This window comes from Phaseolus vulgaris, chromosome 11, assembly GCF_051622355.1.
Source record: "Phaseolus vulgaris cultivar YP4 chromosome 11, ASM5162235v1, whole genome shotgun sequence".
Lineage (NCBI taxonomy): Eukaryota > Viridiplantae > Streptophyta > Magnoliopsida > Fabales > Fabaceae > Phaseolus > Phaseolus vulgaris.
In genome coordinates, this window is record NC_143508.1 from 14,687,789 (window position 1) to 14,712,009 (window position 24,221).

General features: G+C 31.7%; 1 protein-coding gene across 3 annotated transcripts; it reads right to left on the reverse strand.

Moving 5' to 3' along the window:
• Positions 1-10,501: 10,501 nt before the first annotated feature.
• SCAMP3 (Secretory carrier membrane protein (SCAMP) family protein) lies at positions 10,502-19,242 on the reverse strand. 3 transcript variants are annotated; one of them, XM_068648139.2, is made up of 13 exons: positions 18,948-19,242; positions 17,578-17,634; positions 15,612-15,713; positions 14,531-14,593; positions 14,136-14,169; positions 13,929-14,051; positions 12,513-12,575; positions 12,342-12,435; positions 11,845-11,890; positions 11,692-11,759; positions 11,380-11,428; positions 10,939-11,004; positions 10,502-10,843 (listed from the first exon to the last, which is right to left on the reverse strand). In XM_068648139.2, the coding sequence occupies exons 1-13, from the start codon at positions 19,005-19,007 to the stop codon at positions 10,757-10,759; spliced, it is 912 nt and encodes a 303-aa protein (XP_068504240.1). In that variant the 5' UTR covers positions 19,008-19,242; the 3' UTR covers positions 10,502-10,756. The 3 variants fall into 3 exon arrangements, with proteins under 3 accessions (XP_068504240.1, XP_068504283.1, XP_068504323.1); XM_068648182.2 differs by lacking the exon at positions 17,578-17,634 and having other exon boundaries at positions 18,948-19,213; XM_068648222.2 differs by lacking the exon at positions 15,612-15,713 and having other exon boundaries at positions 18,948-19,171.
• Positions 19,243-24,221: the final 4,979 nt, after the last annotated feature.

Genomic DNA, 24,221 nt, shown 5'->3' on the forward strand with positions numbered 1-24,221 from the left:
ATAATTGTTTTAAGTCATCTTTTGACACTTAAAAATTCTGTAGTCTAGTTTTGGTTTTTCTAATCCAATTCTAGTACCTTTCCCTAGGTTCACTTTGTGTGCTAGCTTTGTTGATTACCTTATTTTTCTTGATTGTCAATTTGTTCAATTACTCTTTCAAGTTGTCACATAATTACTCTCTTTGTTGTAGTCCAATTCCAAATTAAAATCTTTTGTTGCTTTGAAATTTGTTGACCTTTATCTTTGGTGGAAGTTTTCAAAAGTGGTGTTTGGTTAAGTTTGGAGCTAACGTTTGTGGTGAGTCCATTATTACTTAGTAGGTGTTGTTTTAAAAACTTAACTTGAATATACTTGAGAGGTTGAACAAGAGTGCAGCAGCAAGCGAGTTTACAAAATACACAAAGAATGGGTGCCAATAGAAAGAGTAACAACAAGAAGGAGTACCAACAAGCAAAAGGAGTGCATAGAATAGGATTTCTAAATTTTCTTTTGTAATCCAATTTCCATTGTATTTCTTTTGAGTTGTAAGTGGTTAAACATTCAATAATTAATGGAATTAATCACGCCAATTATACGGTGAGTGTGTCTTCAAGGTTCAAAGTGGCAAGAAGCCTAACCTTAGGAAACGCCTAGTTTACAAGCTTTTCTAGATAGCAATTTTCTAGTTAGTGTTTTATTGCTTTGCATTGTTTTTCTTGCATAAAAATTGTGTATTCATTCTTGATTGTGCTCTAAGTGAATTACTTAGAGAAAGGTTTGTGAAAGTCTTGAAGGATAGAATCTGGCTAGGAAAGGTTTGGTACTTAAGTGATCCAAGTGATTCACCTCCCTTTCCTGGGAATCTACCTACATTAGTACACTTATCTTTCTTGTGGTAAATTACTTTTAACACAAAACTTTAATCATGTCAGCTCATTCTTCTAATTTAGTGAAAGTGATAGAAAGTTAATTAAAGCTCTTTTAAAACAACTATCAAGAGACTTTTAATCACTCTCACATAGACAATTGGAACATGAGGCCCAACACAAAGAGAGGGATGCTCATTTTGCATTGATGGAAAAAAAGCTGAAAATGGTTAAAGAAAGGGATGAATAGTCTCATAAATCTAAAAAAAGTTCACATGCATCTAGTTCGAGGGGTAATGATTCTTTTTGGGAAGAAAGTCTTAGGATAAATGAATACTATCAACCACCCCCTAGGAAAACTAGAAGAGAAAGAAAAGAAAAAGAAAGTGTTAAAGAGGTTAGGGTAGATCTACCTTATTTCCATAGGAAAGAGAATGTAGAAGCTTATCTAGATTGGGAAATGAAGGTAGAACAATTGTTTGCTTGCCATAGGGTAAGTGAGGAAAGAAAGGTACCCTTAGCCACCCTAAGCTTTCAAGGAAATGCTATGTATTGGTGAACTACCTTAGAAAGAGATAAGCGCCTTCATAAGGACCCTCCCATGGAGTATTGGAATGATCTTAGGGGAACCTTAAGACGCCGTCATATTCTCTCTTATTATAATAGGGAGTTAATGGACAAGCTCCAAAGACTCCAAAGACTCCAACAAAAGACTATGAGCGTAGAGGAATATAGGCAGAAAATGGAATTATACATGATGAGAGCCTCAATTAGGAAGTCTGAGACCACTACCATAACAAGGTTTTAGAGTGGACTCAATCTTGAGATTAGAGATAGGGCTGAACTTTTACCCTATAGAGACTTGAATGATTTAATTCAACTTTGTATCAAAGTTGAACAACAAAATTTGAGAAAAACTTCAAGTCGTAGGGAAGGTTCATATTCTAAGTCTTATCCCAAAAGAGAGCATAAAAGGGAGGAAACCATACAGGAAAAACCAAAAGAAACTCCCACAAATATAGTTAAATATGTGATAACCCCACAACCCCGTAGGAGAGACACCAAATGTTTTAAATGCTTTGGAAGAGGTCATATAGCTTCGCAGTGCCCAAATAGGATAACCATATTCTTAAGAGGGAGGGATTAATATAGTAGCCTAAGTGAAGAAGTTAGTGGAGGAGAAGAAAAAGAAAATAGTGAGGGGGTATATCCATGTGAGGGCGAGTTAATGATGATTCGTAGAACCCTCAACAACCAACCTAATATGGACCAAGAGACACAAAGGGAGAACATTTTCCACACAAGATGTAAAGTTTTTGAAAATGTGTGTTATCTCATTGTGGATAATGGTTCTTGCTGCAATTGTTATAGCATTAGGATGGTTGACAAGCTGAATATACAATTAATACCTCATCCTAAACCTTATAAACTTTAGTGGATAAATGAAGATGGAGAATTAACTATAGATAGATAGGCAAGTGAAAGTCGAGCTCTCTGTGGGAAACTATAAAGATAAAGTTTTATGTGATGTAGTTCCCATGGAAGCTTGTCATATTTTGTTGGGTAGACCTTGGCAATTTGACAAGAAAACTATGCACAATGGTTTTACCAATGAGATTACTTTCATTCATAAAGAAACTCTATCCCTTACCACCCTCCCAAGTTGTAAAGGACCAAGAGCAAATGAGAAAAAAAAAGGAAGAAAAATTAATAAAAATAGAAAACCAAGAAAAAGACCTTAAGGAAAAAGAGGCGTAGGAAAATAGTGTTCATTCCCACAAGATCATTCAGAAAGAAGAGAAATTTAAAAACAAAGTTAAAAGGATACTTCTTTCTGAACAACCCACAAGCCTTCTACCTAGTAAAGGAACACATAGAAAACTTTTTAAAAAGACTAATAACAAAAATTTAGAACAAGAGAGGAAAAACTTAAAAAAGAAAATTATGTACTCCTCTCTAAAGAAATCTTGTGAAAAGTTGCCAAAAAACAAAAGATAAACAAAAGAAATGGCAACTTAATAAGACTAATTTTTATACAACTGTTGAAACTAACTCATTTGATTTGTTTGATGACTCCTATAAATGGACATTTGATCCTGGAGGATGAGCATAGTTGTCAAAGCAGGAATAAGGCTGCTTTTCGAGATCAACCTTGTAGATCTGAGGACATATCCTCTCAAGAAGGAGGGGATGATGGAAAATCTCCAGCCTCATACAACCATATAATAAGGAGGATTAAGACCTAGAGGTTTTTTATTGATTTAATTGCAAGTAGGGGTTTAATTGGGCTTTTGTTTATATTTGTAGGCCCAAATCAAGAGGACAACTCTAGGTTGAAGAAATGTGCAAACATATTCAAGAAGACCTCCAATTCATCAAATCATAAACAACTACTAGAAGAGGCCCAAGCCCAAGCCCAAATACAAGTGCAAGCTTCAGCTCAAGCCCAACATAGAAGATCCGGGCCAACTACAAGAGCTATGGCCAGAAGAATTCAAGAGGATTGAAACACTGCTACTGAGGGCAAAGAAATGTTCCTCTATATGTTCAAAATGTCATAAGCTTAGTGTAGAGTAGAATTTATTTTCTGTCAAAATTAGAATAGGAAATTACTGTAAATTTTCTTAGAACTTAATTTTGGCACATAAAATCAACCTAGGTTAATTTAGAGTTTCTAAAACCTCTAAATTCACCTAGGCCGGTTTAAGCAAGGTAAAAGAGTACACAATTAACACATGTTTCATGTGTTAAATGTGTTACATGGTTACCTCCACATGATCCATATGAAACATGTAAAAAGCTTTCCAACACATGTTAAATATGTTTCATGTGCTCCATGTGCCAAGATGCATTAGGTGGACATTCCAAAGCTATTTCACTTGCATTTGAATTTCATTTTGATCGGTCCTCCATTGCTATAAAAGGAGGAGCCTACCTCATGTAAAACCAAGATTAATCATAGAGTGAAATTGCTGTCAAATTTTGGTGCCAATTTGTCACTCTTGTCTACTTCCTCTCTAGGATAGGCAAGTTTAGTCTTCAACCTTCATCTTCCAAGTGAGCTGGCCGAACCTCTCACCTCCATATGTCCTGCACCTCCAAGGAAACCGTGATCTCCATGTGAGAGCCTTGTCCGTGAGCAATCAATGAACGCTTCTGCAACTCCACCAAAGTTAGTCAATCGGATGAAAGCATGCACCTGTCACTTTGTAAGAACATTATTTGTTTCAACCTTTAGCAAACTAGTAGAAAGTGTTTAACCTTGTATACGTCTATCTCTCTAGTGGCAAAACATGTGATATGTTGATCACAAAGACAAATTTATCTTAGTCAAGAGTGATTGTTTGTTAAACAATATTTTTAGGAATTAGTAAAGAGTGATTATATTCTTGAAATAATACTCAAATTCTTAGTTAAGAGTGTCTATTGGGCGGGTTAGTCAGGAGTGACTAAATTTCAAAATAATAATTCATATGAATAAGTCAAGAATGACTACAACTTGAAATAATGACACTTTATACTTTTGTAAGAATAGTTTGCCTATGAAATTTAAGTAATTATTCAAGAACTTAATATACTATCTATTATCAAACAAACCAATAGAAAGATAGTAAATAATGTTTCTTTCTTTAATTTATTACATTATCTTATTTGTGCTAATTAAAGAAATAGAGCATTTGTGGAATTTTAAAAAAAAAATTATTGTAAGATCCTTTGTCGTACAAATTAACATTTGACTATTTAGGTTCACCCAATACTTTACGGAAAATTTTAATTTTTTTAAAACAAAGTTTAACCATCTTGCTTCTTATATTTCTCGTATTTTCTTCGAAGAGATATAATTCAAATAAATTTGTATATTAAATAAAATTAATCTACTTTGTAAGAATCAAAATCTTATAAGGATAAGACTTTGAATTTTAATGTATTTTTAAAATTTTATAAGTAGATTGTCCGTAAGTAAATAAAGTTTTGCATCATATTTTAGTTGTAATGATGGTCACATATTTAACTTTTATATGAAAAAGAAAAAAAAATGAGAATTTTTTTAAGTGGAAGATAGAAAGATAAGTTTGATTTGGCTTGATGAGTCGTCTTATTTAATTAGAAAGGATGGAGTAAAAAAAATCATATAATCTTATATTACAAGAAAAAAAAATAATGGATTAGAAACCAATTTTAAAAATCTAAAATAATTAGTTGCTATAGTGATTAAATGAGAGACCATTTTGGAGACTAAATTTTTTTTTATTTTTAAATTAATTTCTATTATTTTAAATAGTTTCTAAACTAGTATCTAATTAGCTACTAAGGTTTTTCTACCAAATTTAGAATCTAATTAATTGGTTGTTAAAACTTTGGTAGCTAATTAGATACCAATTTAGAAACCATTTAACAATAATAGAAACTAATTTAGAAATCAAATTTTTTTTAGTCTCAAAAATGGTCTATAATTTGGTCACTAAAACAACTAATTATTTTTTGTCTCTAAAGTTAGTTTCTATTTAATGATTGTCTTGTAGTGAAGTAATAATAAAAGTAAAAATATGTAAAACAATTTTTTTTAAATAAATATAAAAGGACGATGTTTTAAAAACTATTTTTCAATGAAAGTATTTCTAGGAGTTATTGTTTAATGACAGCGTTTTAGAAATTTTTCTTAACATTTTACTTTTATCTTTTTTAAAAAAAAAAATTGTTTCAAATTTTTTTGAAAATTTATCAATTATTAAAAACAATATTATATCATAAATAAAATATCTATAATAATACAAAAATATAATTTACATGTTTCTAATATTTTCTTGATACAAAATTTAAACATAATTTAATTTCTTTAAAACTGACGAATATTAATTGTATAAATTTATAATTCATTTTAATAAATATAAATACATATTAAAAGATACATAAATTTTTTGAATGCACCTAGTGATATATTGTGATCGAAACATAGTTAAATATTAGTTATTTATGATAAATTTACAAATGTCATGCAAAATTATAACATATATTTCTATATACATATGTTCTAAAGAAGAAAACAATAATTTGCAATGTCTTGATTTTGCTATAATAAACTCTTCTTTAAAAGAGACACCAAATAAAAATTGGTATTCAAAATGTCTTTTAGTTTTCATAACATTCAAAAGAAGAAATTTTTTTGCATATCTTCTTAAGCTTGTTTGGAATTTTGCTTATAGCAATAGGCCTTGGTATTTGCTCTTGAAAGTTAGGGTTCTTAAATCAAAATACGAGTTTCGAATGGTTTATAGATCTTCATCTCTTTGGCCTGAAATTAAGCAGTTTTATTCTACTATACTTGATCATAGTTCTTGGACTGTTGGTATAGGTACATGTTCTCTTATTAATTTTTGGAATGATAAATGGTGTGGTACTTCTTCTTTAGCATATATTGTAGGATTATCTGATGGTGCTAGCATTTCGGATACAGTCTCTCAATTTTGGGTAGGTAGTGATTGGATGGAATATTACATTGTCTTTACAACAAATGCCTCATCTTTTTAGTCATATCATGGTTAGGTCGAAACAGGATATTCCTAATCGGATTCTAAATGAGTCTGGTCGTTTTGCTCTTAAATCAGCTGGGACTTTTTTCTTGGATCCAAGAGTTCCATGTGGTTGGGAAAAATTTATTTGGTCTTCATATCTTACGCCTTCCAAAACTCTGGTCCTTTGGAAAGTTTTTCATAGACGACTTCCTACGGATCATCATACTAAAAATAAAGGTTTGCATCTTTGTTCTATGTGTACCCTTTGTGAAGAGCACGAGGAATCTATTCAACATTTATTTTTTGAATGTTCTGATGTTTTGCGTATTTGGAGTTGGGTTCGACAGATTTTTCCTACTTCTTATTTCTCTAATAAGGATGATCTTCTCTTTTTTATTAAGAGTGATGGTAGTCCTTTGATTAAATTGACTAAGCTTGTTGTGATAAATTTTTCTATTTGGATGATATGGCGTATGAGGAATTATTCTCGTTTTCAGGATAAGATTGAGGTTTCTACGACAATTTCAGTTATTAAAGATTTAACTCGTCTAGTGGGTAATTCGTCTAAAGCATCAATGAAGAATGATATGTTGGATTTCTATGTGATCAAGTTTTTTTTGTATTAATACTCGTACGGGTAAAGTTCTTCGTCCTCTTCCTGTTAGATGGGAGTTTCCTTCACCAGGCTGGGTTAAAATTAACATTGATGGAGCTGCTAGGGTATATCCTGGTCTTGCTACTTGTGGAGGTATTTTTCGTGGGAGTATAGGGAAATTTATTAGAGCTTTCTCTGCGTTTCTTGAAGTTCAAATTGCTCTAGTTGCTGAGTTTTATGGGGTTGTACATGTTATGGAGGAGGCTCAAAAGATGGGGCTTTCTAATGTCTGACTAAAGTGTGATTCTGCTTTGGTTTGTGTTGCGTTTACTACTAGGATAAATGTTCCTTGGATGCTTCGTAATCGATGGAATACTTGTCTTAATTACTGTGGGAAAATCAAGTTTAGGGTTACTCATATTTTTCGTGAAGGGAATGCGTGTGTTGATAAGTTGGCTAATTCGTAGAGAATCTTTTCATTGGTATAATAGGCTATCATCTAGCACATTCTTAGAATTCTTTATGAATAGATATAGTCTACTTATGTATCGTTTTTGTTAATATATGGGTTTAGGTCTAGTCCCCCAATAATTTTGTATTTTACTTTTCTTTTTCTTTTTTAATAATACTTTTTTCATGCGATGACAAATGATTGTTGTTACTTGAGATGTCAGCATAGCTAAGATGTCAAGTTGCATAGTGATACTTAACATGAAAGCTTTTATTTAAAAAAGTTTTTGTTAATGAATATAGTTATTATTAAATTATAAAAATAATTGAGTAAATGTATATTAAAGTAGTCTTTGTGCATAAATCACATCATCCATAAATGTTATAAAGATAATTGCTAGAGAGATTAAAGAGGGTGACTCGGTTATAATGGATGTCATTGTGCTCAACGGTGGTAGTGGTGCAAATAAATAGAGATTGTCACCACTTTCTTTAAATGTAGACATTGCAATGCTTCTGTTTTTCATAATAAGTTCAATATTTGACTGGTTGATTGAGCTTGACACGTCTAAACCCTAAACCCTAAACCCTAAACCGTAAACCTTAATATTTACATATCTTTTAATTTAGTAACTTAAATTTATGCTTTTAAAGACAAAATTGACAAAGGTATAATTTAGCTAAAATATGTTCAAAATGTGTTGCCATTTATTTAAAGTTATAAAATAACAGTAAATAAAAAATTTAATAAAAATTATTTAAATAAATATGTATTTATTATAATTTTAACTCTTTTATATTTTATTTATTTAATAAATAAATGCAGAAGAAAATAAAATATGTTGGAAATATTTATTCCAGAATTATTTTGTTGTTGAATAATTTTCTAAATATTTGAATTGAATTGAAAACCATGAAAGAAAGTGATAAATTGATTAACTTTCAAATTAAAAATATTAAATATCGTACATATTTGATTTGATAATATGTATTTTAATTAGAGAAAATATTTAAATAAATATTTATTTGAATGATTTAGATTCAAGAAAAGAAAACAAACTTGAAAAATTAGGGATGGAAAAAATTAAAAGTACCGTTGTTCACTAAGAAGTTGTAAAATATTAACAAAAATTATTTATTTATTATTATTATTATTTAATAAATAAAAGATCACCACATTTAGGTACTAATTGAAATATCTAATGAAAATAAAAAAGAAAAAAAAGGAGGAGCACAAACATTTCGAATTTAAAATAAACTTGCAACATTAATTGATTAGAACAACAAACTAATTATCACTATTCTTCTATATAAGCCACTTTCGACATTTTTGAGGTCGTTTCATTCGCTTCCTTGTCAGATAAGGTCATAAACCATCTTCGAGATTCATACATACACGTGCAACATAACGAAGCAAACATAAACTACTTTGATAACAATTTATTACATGAAAAACACATTAGCTTTGGCATCGACGAAAGTATAGGGAAGAAAGAAACATGGGAACGAAATGAGGTGGAATTTATTTGTCGCCAACAAAAACCACCGGATTGATGGCGACCACTTTCTCGAACCTCCGCTGTCTGGATAAGCTTTGGACATGCACGTTGTTGCAATGAGACAAGAGGGAGGAAAACAAAAGGTGGATAGGTTTATAATTGTAGTGTCTTATGGAAAAAAAAATTGAGAACTTACTCGCTTGAGAGTGGAGGAAACATTGCGAGGAGAATTGGAGATGAGACTGCGTTGGATAAAGAGTCATTCATCCTAATTCATCTAAGATATCAAACTTCATGCGTTTGATGACGACAACTATTTTCCTCTAGATTAATCAATACAATTATGATTTTATATCGAACTATTAATAAAGAAATAAATTAATTGAAGATTGGTAAAAAAAGAAAAGAAAAGAATAGAATGAAGTGTTTTGCAATACATTTTTTGCTTTTACTCTATAATTTTAGGTTTCATTTTTTTTCTTACTCTACAATTTTAGGTTTCTGAATACACAGTTACTGTATACATTCATACACACTTATTGGATACGAATTTATGCACCACTGCAAGTATTTTATATGATCTTGCAATGCGATGAGTTTTGAATTCTGCTCTTGTTGTCATAGTCGTGAGTCAATTTTAATATTGTAACTGATAAGTTAAAAAGAACCACAATTAAAAAAGAGAGAAGTGAAAAGTTTTGATAGAGGAGAAAATGAAAAGTTTTTACGAAGTTACTTTGATTTTCAAATAATATTAAAAATAAAAATAAATACAAAAAAATGACAGAAATATAAAAATAAAATAACAAAAAATCTCTCATTATATTTTTAAATTAATAAAATAAAATATTAATATAAAAATAAAATAAAAATAAATAAATACATACACTAAAATAACGATAAAAAATATAGGTGTTGATAATCAAACCACTAAATATTTTAACTAGTTGTAAAACAAGACAAACATGTTTTTATTCTACGTCTTTATTCTACAAAGTAAGAGTATAGTAATTTTAATCTATGTAAAATATTTTCTTTTTAGTATTTCTAAAATTAAAAATTAGTTTCTTTAAATATCTAATTTATGTAACACTTATCGATTACTTATAATCTTTTTAAACAGTGTTTATTAGCACCGCAATATAATATCATTATGTACTATGATAAAACTGAAAAAAAATATTTATCAAAGATTAAAATAAAAAAAACATCCATTTTACAAAGACTAAAAATAATTATTTCAAATTTTACAAAATAAAAAAATTATAGATAACATAATTAAAAATGTTCACTTTATAGAAAATAAAAAAAATTAAATCCATAAAATAATTATTAATTATTCATTGAAAGTATTGAAAAAACAGAATCCAACACAAACATGAACCATTTCCATAAAAACACAGTTGGTTTTACGAAAAGCTATTCAAAACATCTTATTTTAATTTAGTATTAATTTTAGCTTCTGATTATTTGGATGGGTTAAAAGAATCGAATAAAAAACTAAATGGCAATCTGTTAACTTGATTAAATTATTTTTGGTTAGTTTGATCGGGGTAGTGAAGCGAAGAAAAGAAGAAAGAGAGAGGAATAGATGGAGTATTTTGTTAATAAAAATGTAAGAAATGGTGAAATAAAAAACATGTAAAGTAAAGGTGCTTATCTCAAACAATGTTTTCTATATATGCACAACTAAGCTTCTTCTATCTTAATGATCTGGTTTGAATCAAACCTAGCCCAAAGCCTAGAAAAACAAATCCAGTAATAAACAAAGCGCAAAAAGTGTGTAATGATCTGGTAACTTATGAAATAATTTTTTCTGCAAACCATGGGGAAAACATTTGTGCAAGTGCCATGTTATAGAGCTGCCATCATTGTCCCTCTCGCAGCATCACGCTTCAAAACTGCAGCCTTGCCACTGCCGCGGAAGTACATGTATACTTGCTGCAGTGCAAATATCAAATCAAATAGTCAACAAAAAGGCACAAGTAACTTTCAACACAGTACCAAGTTGGAGTAACTCATAATATGATCAAAACCTGTATAACCCAGATGCTCAGCACTGACTCAAGACAGAAAAATCCAAACCCAATAAAGTAGAATATCTGCAATTCACCACCACAAGTAAATATCACTTCCATGTAAATCTATCATTCTCGTGCGGAGACAAACTTCTTCATAAACACTTTTAGAATAGAAAAATAAGAAAATAAAAAATGAATTTCTCCACAAACTAAAATTAATTTATACATGAGTTAATTTGTAGAACCTCTCAATTTTTCTAAATTCTTATTTAAATTTATGCATAAACTAATTTTAGTTTATTAAGAAGTTCATTTCATCTTTTTCTTCTTTTTTCTTGTAGAAATATTTCTGAAAAAGTTTGTCTAAATAGACTCTAATTATATCCCAACTATTGCATTATCCAAGAAGCTAGGACATTATTATAGAAGCCACCAATATATACAAATGAAACGTACCCCAACCAGTGCATTATCGCCCAACACGTCAATCGCAGCCAAAATACCTCTGTCCACATCAGAAAATGTGACAATTAGTTTGAGTAGAAGTGGAATAAGAATAATAGATGTATTTGTCATGGAGAATATATTGATGATTAAGAGATAGTATATGGATGAAACACCAGACGAGAAATCAATAAGCTAAATAATGAGACGATTAAATCATCCTCAGTGATTTCCTTGCTCCGACGATCAAATCACTAAAAGACTAGTTACAAGAGAATATCAGATAGAAAATATAACCCGTAGATTAAAAATTAGGACACTAACGTCAGAGATTTTCCTTTGAAGATAATTGGTGGAGCAACTGCAGCGAAAATGCAGAAGGCAATGTGAATCTGTTTGAGGAAAAGGGAAAAAATGAGCACCTAACAAAATTAGTATACAACTAGTGACTAAAGAAGGAAAATACATAAAACTTACCACGTAAACCAAGAAAAACCAGCCAAATTTCAGAGCACTGTCAGTCCTGTAACAGAAGATGGCACACAATTATACAACAGCAACAATTTGGAACAAAAAAAATCAATAATTAACAAACAGAAATTAGAAATAGAGTGATTCCAATTCATAATATAAATACTGCTATAAAAGCATTTGCATATCCATAGACTCCACCCGCCTCCTCCATCCATCTCAGCATTTCCCCTCTTCTTTTGGGGTCCCCTCCCCCCGCCTTCCAAATAAGATAAGATGAATGTATTTCTGAAAGTAAACTTTGGGTGCATGGATACCAAAGGCCCGCATTCTTCCCACACATTATCCAGGTAAAAATTTAATGCTCGTAATTGACCTCTAGTTTAGCTCATATATAACTTCTGCATCTTTTTTCAGTTTAGCTAATAGGCTAAAAAATTTCTTGAACAAATATATCCCTATTTTAAACAACAGAAATTGCATTAAATAAAATTGAACACTACCTCATAGCTCGATAGAGAGGGCGATACCACAACACATAGGATCCTGGAGCACCAGAAATAAAATAGATAATCGCAAGAAACCAGATGGTTGGACCTACATGGAGAGACAAGTCTGTAAATTAAGCATGACCAAACAAGATTGATGCATCAATATCCAGTTGCGGTACAAACCTTCTCCTTTGATCCAAGCAGTAGTAACCGCCACAATATTCCATACAAGACACAGAACCAAACCTGCAGATATTACAAAGTTCAAAAAACTAAACCTCGTGAAGTAAATAATACATATAGATAATTAAAAAAGCAGAAATATAATTGTAATGCAAAAATAATGGAAGGGAACCATAAAATTAATTACAATAGCAAATCTAGAAATTCAAATAACAATAAAATCAAATCAAAACACCACCAAGTTCAGTTCAAGAAATTAAATAATGACAACATATGGCTTAAAATAACAGTTGATATTAGGATTGCTGGAAAATAGGTATGAAAAGAAAAGAAGAAATAAAGAAAACGGAGAAGGTTGATGGCACTAAATAAAGAGGAAACAGAAGAAAGAAAAAACAGAAGACCTTGCAGCGGATGGCAGCAGTGTGACTGTAGCATGGGGTGTCATAAGGGTAGGTTATGTTTCTACTTTTTCATTTGGCAACCCAACCCTTTTCAAAGAAAAAAATACTACTGGGTGGACTAATGGATTGGGTCAGGTGTATAACCCAGAATAGAAACCAAAAGAGAAGAGAAAATCAGGGTTTACACACCCTGAGACGGGTCGTGCTGACCCGAGGCTCACGGAATTGCCATGGCCTCTCCAAACCCAACTTGGGGGCTAAGTGCCGTCTCACAGAAAACACAATTCACCACTGCCATGTTGTGACAGCCTATGAAAAGTCTGCCCCTGAAATCTGTCATTGGCCGTTTTTCAATAAAACTGATTATAATTATATAATAAACAAACTACGAAGCCTATGGAAAACCAATCCTGAGATTATCCAAAATACACTAAAATGTCATAATGATATACATTTCAAGTGAAATAGTGGAGGGACACTTTTGAGGTTTTGTAGGTTGAACAGGGGAAAATGGAAGAGTACTGCTCCTCACCCAAAGAAAAAGAAAGAAATGAAAAGTGCCACTGGACATAAAACCATATGTTGTACTTTATTTATATGTTATTGCAAAATTATTCATGAGTTTTCGGAAGGTCTTTAATTTTGTTGTGAATCACAGGAACAAATTAATAATAGAGTTTAGAAAACGACAAATTTAACAGAATGAAAAGAAACAAAATATACACACAAGACAATAGTATTTTGAGCGGCCAAAATCTTTGAAACTGAAACTCCTTTCAGCATGAAATATGTAGGAATTTTAAACCATACAGATCTCTTGAAATGTCCAGTCCATCAGTACGGCAGACAAGGAATGCTTAACAATTTCAATAATTTCTGTGATTGTTTAATGCAAATGATTGCATTAGATATATGGCTATGCCTATTTTACCTAAAAGTAAATTACATATCATCAAGTGAGTAGCTATATGACTTAACATATTCTAGAAGACAGTTCTGGAATTCAACATACCCAACCATGTGGAAAATGCAATGTATTGGATCCTTTGAAGATGTATTGGTATTTCTTTTCCAATGTCATGATGAATGATGGGGAAAAAAGGTGGCCAATTTTTTTCCTCTATGACTATTCCAGCTGCAAATGAAAAAAAAAAGTTAAAACATCAAAATATAGACATCGTTCTAACTGATTTCTACAGGAATAGATGAACCAAAGTACCTCGTGATATGGCATCTTCCCTTCGTTTTAGTTCCTACAGAACATTACAACATAATCAATTTCCAGATTATAGCAAATAATATTATAGCAGAATAGCCAAGTCAAATTCATAGCAAGGTTAATTTATGTAGTGAACAAGATTCTCGACAGAAGGTTGACTGACTTACAAATACTAACATTAAAAATAAGAAAAAATGGCCACAGATAACATAATTGACATAAGTTGCCCTTGCTACATATTAAGTCCCTGATACTAATATAGATTCATCATAATTTTTTTGCATGAATATAATATAACTATAAATATTGAATCTGGCAAACCAAGTTTCTAACTCATAAAAGTAAGTTGTGTACTTGGTTCTAAAGATATCAGATGAGATAACAAAATGAATCACCTGCTCCCTTCTTTTCAAGTCAGCTTCTCTAGCTTGAAGTTCCTTCTCCTTTGCTTTGACGTCCTAAAGTTAAGAAGTGCAAATTAAATCTTTGGTCAAAAACATTGAGGCACATAAATTTGAGATATACACACATATGCACAAGGTTATCAGACTCGAGAGTCTACTCAGACTCGTGGGAGGGCCTGTAAAACCAACTCGTAGACTTGTAAGAGTCTACTTCACATTAAAAAATTAACAAAAAAAAAAAATCATGATACCAATTCCATAATATTAAAATAAACAACTTCATACACCAACAAAATAACTAAAACTAGACAAATGTTATCAAGTTTAAAAGTCTCTTTCATCTAATCCTCTAAGGCAATCATCTCCAAGATCTTCATGATCATCTCTATCATCATCTCCAAGATCTTCATGATCATCTCTATCATCATCTCCATCACCATCTTCATCCAAAAATCTTAAAAGAATCATTTAATCCCCAATCTGCCCAAAAATCCACAATCTATCCAAAAAATTTCAAACCCTAAAACCTAAAAATAACCCTAATTAAAAAATCTCTAACCCTAAATCCAATTTAAAATACCCTAAATCCAATTTAAAATAACCATAACCCCAATTTAAATAACCCTAAACCTAACCTAGAACACCACCAACCAACAAATACTTCCGCAAAGATTTGCGAGTGGCGCGTGGCGTATGCGACAATGACGATGCGCGACGCAGTGTGGTGACAAGGTTGTGTAGTGCGACAACGAGGTTGCGTGGTGCGACGACGAGGCAGCACGGTGCAACGACGACGGTCAGGAAGATGGCACCACAAACATGAGGTATGGGAACCAAAGAAACCCTAAAATCTAACCTAATTTTAATGAAACACACTGTTTTTTAGCCTTTTTATCTAAACTCGCGAGTTCACAGAGTCCGACCGAGTCTGTTCTGAGTCCACTCAAAAACGGGTTTGGTACTGAGTTGACTCGTGAGGCCTCAGCAGACCCTTAACCCTACGGTTTGATAACCTTGCATATGCATACATACATATACATATATATTTCAATATTTTCATAATCCAACCTACCTTGGAGCTATCAAGGGGGATGTCAATAGTTGCGCCCCGATCATAAGGCTCTGGAGGAAGGGGTGAGAGCCTTGAGTTTGCAGAGGGAACATTTCCAGAATTCTGCAAATTCAGAAAAAGAATGTACTAGGTTAATATAAAGAATTTTTCTTCTTCCGTTTATATTTTATGTTTAAAAGGAAACACAGTTTGGAAATGAGGCCAAAGAGACACTGGGAATAAAAAGGACACCAAATAATGCTGTTGACAAATTATCAAAAAAGAACATCCTATAATAGTATTGCATCAATCTACATTGAGCGATCTCCCCCCAAATGGCAAAGGAAAAGAAGCACCAAAAGAGAAAACCATAATATAATAGAAGTGTACTGCCACAACCTGGTTTCCAAATTTCATGACAACAGAAAAAAAATAACATTATTAGTAAATCCGTCCAAAATTTAACTCTTGGACCATTTGGTTGTAGACTTACTTTGCAATCAAAAACAGGGAAAAGGCCTAGGCCAACCGAGGACACTTTAAGACAGCCTTCCAAGGAAACTAGGTAAGCTTTGCTTAGCCCCTAATGCAAACTTTATATGGAGCCAATTCTTTCCAATCTCCACCTCAACAAAGCCCTTCCTCAACTACTACATTAAGTAAGCAATAGGCTACAGACAGTCTTTTGACTTCTCTGCTACCCCATACTGGTGATCCTAAGGGAAGACAGTGTGCCATTACAGTTATTCACAAATTCTTGCTATTTCATAGTCATATAGGCTACAAAAAAGAATTAGTAAATCTCAATTTATATCAAAGAAATTCCATAGATATCACATCTGCCCTTCCAAGTCAGTAAACCCTGTCCTCACTTCTTACTTCGTTGCTGATCACTGAACCTGACTCCATAGCCTGACAGTCTTCAAATGCCCCCATCCCGTAGACTCTTCTACTTTCATAATATTGATACACCCATTCCACACAAAAAAGAAAACACATCCTTGCATTTAGAGCCTTCCTACACAAATCATCACTTTCATGGAAATAGGTGAATATATCTCCATGCCCTTTCACCGTGAAGTTTTATACAAAGATCTCAAATTTTAATATCCTAGTTTCTCCACTTGACAGACAGCTAACCAACTGAGGCTGAATATTGCTTTCCCTCTCCCACATGAAATTAGTTCCTATCATCATACCCCATAAAAACCTCCATAGTAACAGGGTTGCCATTAGTGTGTAACTTCACAACCTATTGCACAGAAGTGACCTCAAATTCCATTTTTTTTAGCCTTAATACATTCTTTTGAATGAGAAATCATAAACTCTAGAAAACATTGCACATTATGAAAGAGCATTATCACTGAATTCTTCTGCTGCCAAAATTCAATTTGACCCACTTTACCAAGTTTAAAAGGAAAGAGTCCATTCCAACTTTTTATTATTCTACAACATGTAATCATCTTCAGTAACTCAACAGTGCAAATCATTAATTGCCAACATATGCCAATACTATAATAAAACCTACAAACTCAGATCTTGTATTTAATCCAGAGTAACACAAGTGCACCAAACTACCAATTGGTCCCTCCTGACCCATCAGTATAAATAAATCTCTAGATTAATTACAATGGGGTAAATACTACAGATAACAAATCTCAGAGAACTCATACAAACCCATTCATCCAGAGTAACATCACAACACAAGTGTACCAAACTACCAATTGATCCCTCCCAACCCATCAAGTATATATAAATCTCTAGATTAATTATAAAGGGAAAATAATACAGAAATCAAAGCTTCAATATAAGAATTTCAAGATAGTAAGACCAGTAACAGTTATCGCACTTGCACTGTTGCACAATTAAAATACAAAGGATACATATCAAAAGTTAACAACCATTGATTGCTTTATTTGTTAAAATATTGTTTCATAAAATAGTGTTTTAATGCATGAGTCAGGTTTAGAGGAAAAGGCAAACTTACAGTTGTGTAAAATGCACCTCCACTATAACTTGACCCTTTTCCTTTAGCCTGTCCATCCTAATATTAATAATGAAAAGGCAAAATGTTTCAGTTCTAAAATTAATAATCAAATAAGCAAGACTACAAGAACTCGGCATATGTGAGGTGGCACTTCTGCAATTTCAATCAACAAAGGCAGCAATCATGGCATAGTTAGAAGAACATATTTCATCCAATAATCACTAAACAAATCATCAATAATATACAGAAAAATTATGAGAAGTCAGTTTCTTGTTAATTCATTGAGGAATTCCCTGCCCTCCAAAGGAAATGACTGATAAATAAAACTTGACGCTATTTCATACTCAATAACAGCATGTTTCCTCCCAAGAAGACAGAATCAGCCCAAAAACACAGCTTTTCTGGATATCAAGAGATTTACATATCCTTTATCTTGAACAAGGGATAGAGTTATTGGTAAAATGTTTTTTGTCTTAGTTAGACTCATGATTTTTCTCATTAAGTCGTGAAGGCAAGCCTTGACGCAGCAGTAAAGTTGCCCTTTGTGACTAGTCAATCACCTTTGAACCCGAAAATAGCCTCTTTTCCAATGCTAGGAAAAAACGGCGTACAATGACTCTTCCACATATCTTCCTACAGCGAAGAGTCTTCACGGCATCAGGGTACGTTAATTTTATCTTTTTTAGGAATAATCTTCCCTTTATACAAATCTAGCTGTTGTCCCGATATACTTGGTTTCTTCTGAACGCAAAGATATAAAATATCATATAAATACATTTCAAAACTGTTTTTATTTCGAATGATAACAGTAAAGTTCAATTAAAAAAACAATAGATGGATTTTTCAAAGGAGGAGACGCTACCAGGAAGGAAAACGATACAGTTTCTCATAAGCAAATATTTATAGATCAACTACATTACTTAGCCGGCCAAAAAATTTATCCAGACACCGCTGTTTTCGATGGTTCGATCTCTCAAAAATCCCCAAATCAAACCAATTTAAGACCGTTGCAGAAAGGAATCCACCGTCGTTAAAAAAAATCAAGTCGTTAAACCTGAGACAGGTCCATCAACCAGATCGAAAAATTGAAACGAAAACGGTTAAAATTAAAACAAATAAACTCACGATCCGAATGCTTTGTACGAAAAGAAGATCTTATCCATTTAATTATTGCCCTCTCACTAGATATGTCCGCGGTTCAGTTATTAGTAATTACGCATCGGAAAATTCACAAACAATATATAAGGCGTTCAACTGAGGAACGATCTGGAGCAAAGAAACGGATCTAGGTATAGCGAAGAGCGATTGCGAAGAATGAATTAGACAGAGGAAAAGCGAACGAAAGGAGATTAGGGAAAATGAATACTAACCGCGAAGGGATTAACCTCGACATCTTCTTCCTCGAAGGGATTGGGATCGTAGCGACTCATGAATCGGAGTGAAAGAGAGAAATGAATGCGATTGTTGATGCAATGTGTGTGTGAGAGAGTAAGAGAGTGACAGACAGAGAAGAAAGCCTTGGAATCTACGGCTTCCTCTCTTTCCGATGATTCTGTTTGCTTCTGACAAACTCCACAAACGAAAAATCTGCATGCCTTCTTATAACCATCTTCCTCATCACCCTTTTATCTTCTTTTTTTTTTTTGTAAGAAACTTTACTTTAATATTCTTTTAGTGAAATCCTTATATTTATTCTTTAAGACTTAGGATATGTAGATTTATTTATGTTCTTATATGTAAAGAAAACACCTTTGTCTTTTATTTCCTTTTAAAAAACACTAAGAAATTTTATTAAAAAAATAAGCTTTTATTAACACTTGTATTTTGTTGGATCATTATTGTAAGGTAAGCTAAGAATCAAATTTGCCATAAAAATGTAGTGTTTCTTAAATTTTACTTTGTTGTTCTTGAACTTTAATTTTTTTAATTAATTTCTATATTCTTAAAGTTGATAGTTTATACTTTAATTAACTTTTAAATTTATATTTTGTACAAATAAATAGACTTCTTATAATTTTATCTTAAATTAACATTTTTTTTTCACATACTGTTCTGTTTTTATTAATTGAAATTCCATTTCACCTGAAAGTTAACATAAAATACTAACAAAAAGAAAACTCAATTACTTATTCATCTTTAATGTTAATTATTTATTATCATTTTTCTTACATTTCATTCTTTCGTATAACTAATAAAATATTAATTTAAAAAATTATATGAAAATAAAAATAAATATTCTTTAATGTTAACTTGATTATGGTTCAATGTCTGGAAAAAGGACTTATAAAATTAACTAAAACCAATGAATGATTGAGAATTATATTTTTTTGGTAGTTTAATCTTAATCTATTATAGGATATTATTTATATAAAAAATAAATTTGAGGATTAATTGGATGGAATTAAAAGTTAGGTGTTCATATGTTAAATTTAAGAATTAATTAAATAAAACTATAATTTAATATTTATTCATAAAAGAGACAAGGTTTAAGAATTAATTGGATGAGCTAGAGGATTGAATATGTTCATCTCGAATTTATACTTGATATTATGAGAAACACTATTATATTCTAAGAATTTGTTTTAAACTTAATTCCTGTTTTATTCTAAAGAGAAAAAGGAAACATGTATATGAAATATAATATTGTTACTGCAAATAATATTGGACTATTTGGATTTACTGAACATAATTTCTCAATATGAAAAAAAAAATCATTACTGAAAAAAAATATATTGTATTTTAATATAATATAATGAATTATTTTTCTAACTAATTTTTTTTTTTTAACTTCGAACTATTTCCTTGATAGAAAAATTTGGAAAAACAAATTATGTAATGTCTATTAGTTATTCTTAATTTTATTACAATTATTTCATATAATTCATTCTAACTTTATATATGTTCTAAATAACAATTCTCAACTTAAGAATGATGCACTAAAAAAACAGAAAACTAGTCAATTTGATCAAGAGGGGCACTCTTTAACTAATAATAATGACCCTTCACTACATATAAAGAAAAAATAATTCTTTAACTTCCTCTTGAAATTTGATAAAAAAAAATCAAAGTTTGTAATTTCAGCATGTTTGATCAAGTTTGTTATAATTTTATTTTTAAATATTAGTCCTATAATTTTTATTCACGATCTTATAGTAAGTTCTTATAGTTTTCATTTAAAATTCCTTATTATTTTAGTTTGAATGACATACATTTTTCTAGATATTTATGCTCAAATTAGGTATGCTCATCACTATTAATAAGTATTCAACAAATCTACATATTTTATATCTAAATTTAATATTATTATTTAAGTTTGAATATATCACATCTTGTAATATTCTATAGTTTGATAGTTTTATCATTTTTTTTATTGACATGTTAGACTTGGTTTTTTACAAGATATTATTCCATATAAATTTTATTTAGTAGGGTCAAAATCCAAACCATGAAACATGTATAATTGGTCAAAAACTGAAATTTTCGGTGCAAAAATGTTATAAAGAAAGCATTGAAAATGAAATGCATATACTTCAGTTGAGATTTGTTTAACCAAGGTTAACTTTTTGGCTTATGTGGTGAAGAATTAGCCAAGTGATGAGTAGAAATAGTAATAAGATTTATCTTTCGGTGCATAAGGAGCTGTCAATTCAATCTAACACGAAACGTCACGTAGCGTACATTCTTTGTCTCAATGCTTAATCATCCAACACATTGCATCAACCATCAGCCAAATTTGCTTTGATAGTGAAATATAGAATAAACATAAAATCGATATGATCTCTTCCAAATATACTCACTTAAATATAACATCTAATAACTCTCTTTTGTTTTGTATATGCAAGACCCAAGACAGCAACAGACCTCCCCCTCACCTTCTTTCCTTTTTTTTTTCTTTCTGCCTTTCCTTTCTCTTTTCAATTTGTCTTACGTAACTCATATATTCTAAAATCCGATCACATTATGGTGTAGCTGAAGAGTCGGAGTACATTTTTATCTGATCAGATTTTCAAACAAAGTAAGTTCATTTTTATTTTAAAAATCACATATTCTTTGTTCTTCTCTATGATTTAGTCATCAATCTTTGTGGGATCAGTTGAAAAAAGTAATCCTCTCAACTTATTCTATTATATAGTGAATTTCTGTTCTGTTTGGATAATTGCATTAGGCCCTTATATTTTAAAGTTTATCTAGACTGAGAGGCTAAAGACTAAAATTTTAGAGGTTGCTTGGAAAACAAATAATTAAGGTAAGGGAAGTTAACTTTAATTTTCAATAATACCTTAGGTTAGAAAATCTGGATTGGAGGGAACGTGGTTCCAATATTCAATTTATCTTGCAAGGATTTGTTTATATATTGTGTAAACTTGTAAAAATATTAAACTTTGATGGTTTAATATTTAAGTGTTAGTTTTTTATGTTAAATGATATTGTATGATGAAAATTGTATGGAATTGAATTCATACTTTTGGAATAATGTGGACTGATGTTTATTGTGTATTAAGTATTGATGTCAATGTGGTAACAGAGATCTTCGAGTTTCAGTGATGATCTAAGTCACATAGATTAAGATATCAGGTGGTGAGAAGCTGATGGAGGAGTTGTTGGTTATTAATTCAAATTTTATTACCCTTAAATTATTTACCGTTAGTATTGCATTAATTGTCAGTTTATAGGGTTGTTAGTATTCCTATTTTATAGTTTCCAGTATTTGTAATTTTATTATATATATTATTGAATTCAGTTCAGCAGTTTTGCAATTTCGTGCAATTAGGTTCAATTAGTTTCTACAACTTTTTGCCTCATGTTATTTCCTTCAATTAGTTTCTACAACTGGTATCAAGATCCAATCTGTTATCATGAACTTTACCCAATTATTAGTCCCTATCCTTGAGGGAAAAAATTACAATCGGTGGTGTGTGCAAATGAGAGTTTTGCTTGATTATCATGAATTATGGGATGTCGTTGAGAGTGGAGTGTCTGCATTAGCTGATAATGCAATTGAGGCGCAATGAGTAGCACATCGTGACCAGAAGAAAAAGGACAATAAGACTTTGTATCTCATTCATCAATGGATGAATGATGAGACGTTTGAGAAGATAGAAGGAGCAACAACTGCAAGTGAGGCTTAGATAATTTTGTCAACCAATTATAAAGGTGATGACAAGATCAATAGGGTGTGTCTTCAAACCCTAAGACACCAATATGAACTACTGCAGATGGAAACCACAGAGACTGTTGATGTCTATATAAATAAAGTTCTTGCCTTGACAAATCAGATGAAGACCAATGGTGAAACACATTCAGAGCAGACAAAGGTGGATAAGATTTTGAGGTCTTTAACTCCCAGATTTGAACATGTTGTTGCCGCAATTGAAGAGGCCAATGACATTTCAACAATGACAGTAAGGTTATTATCTGGTTCCCTACGAGAGCATGAGCAATGAATGAATGACAATAAGATTGGAAAACCAATTGAACAGGCTTTACAAGCACAAGCCTCAATTGGTAGCTCCTATCATAAACACGGTAGTTCACGAGGCAAAGGACGGGGACGTGGTGGTAGCTATTCCAGCAAAGGTCATGGTGGCCAGAATCATAGAGGCGTTGAGAAAAACAACATTGGTTCCAATCACAATCCAACTTCAAATAACTCTTGACGCGGAGGACGTGGTTGCGGAGGACGAGGAGGCATGTATAATAAAACAAATGTGGAGTGTTATAACTGCCATAAATGCGACCATTATGCAAATGAGTGCATATCAAAAGGTGATAATCATGTTGCCAATTGTGCTCAAGAAGATAGTAATCACAAACAAGATGAAGAGGATCATGCAATACTAATGGCAGCCACATCAAATGAAACCCCAAACAATCAGACTTGGTATTTGGATACAGGTTGCACAAATCATACGTGTGGTCAAAATGAGCTATTTGCAGATTTGGATGACTCATTTCGCACAAAAGTGAAATTCGGTGATGGCAGGTTCGTTCCGATGACTGGAAAAGGGCGAATTCTTATCACATTGAAGAACGGTGATCACAGGTACATCTATGATGTTTTCTATGTACTTGATATGAAAAGTAATCTATTGAGTATGGGACAACTGGCCAAAAAGGGTTACATGATCCACATAGTTGAAAATCAATTCTCAATTTTTGATAAAAAAAAGGTGGTTTGATTCTTAAAACCTTTTATTAAAAAAACCGCATGTTTCCAGTAGATTTTCATATGGGTGATTTCAAGTGTTTGAATGGAATAATGAATAATGAATCGTGGTTGTGACATTTACGCTTTGGGCACTTAAATTTTCAGAGTTTGGAAAATCTCTCCAAACGAAATTTAGTGAATGGTTTACCCTATATTCATCACCCTGATCAATTGTGTGAGGTTTGCATTTTTTGAAAGAATCACAGGATACCATTTGTTAAGGAGCCTTGGCGTGCGAAATTTCTTTTGGAGCTTGTTCATACATATGTTTGTGGCCCGATGAACATATCATCAATTGGAGGTAATAAATATTTCTTAACCTTTATTGGTGATTTCTCAAGGAAAACCTGGATTTATCTATTGAAAAGCAAGGATGAGGTATTCCACTGCTTTAAAATATTTAAAGCTTTGTTGAAAGACAGAGTGACAGACTAAT

Bases quoted from the DNA above. Each gene is read 5' to 3' on its own strand.
- SCAMP3 (XM_068648139.2), bottom strand. From the start codon at position 19,007: ATGAGTCGCTACGATCCCAATCCCTTCGAGGAAGAAGATGTCGAGGTT. The intron at 15,714-17,577 runs GTAAGTTTGCCT...CTGAATTTGCAG, and splicing joins GAGGTGCATTTTACACAACT to AATTCTGGAAATGTTCCCTC. The intron at 11,429-11,691 runs GTTAGTGTCCTA...TGATGTGGACAG, and splicing joins TTCAAAGGAAAATCTCTGAC to AGGTATTTTGGCTGCGATTG.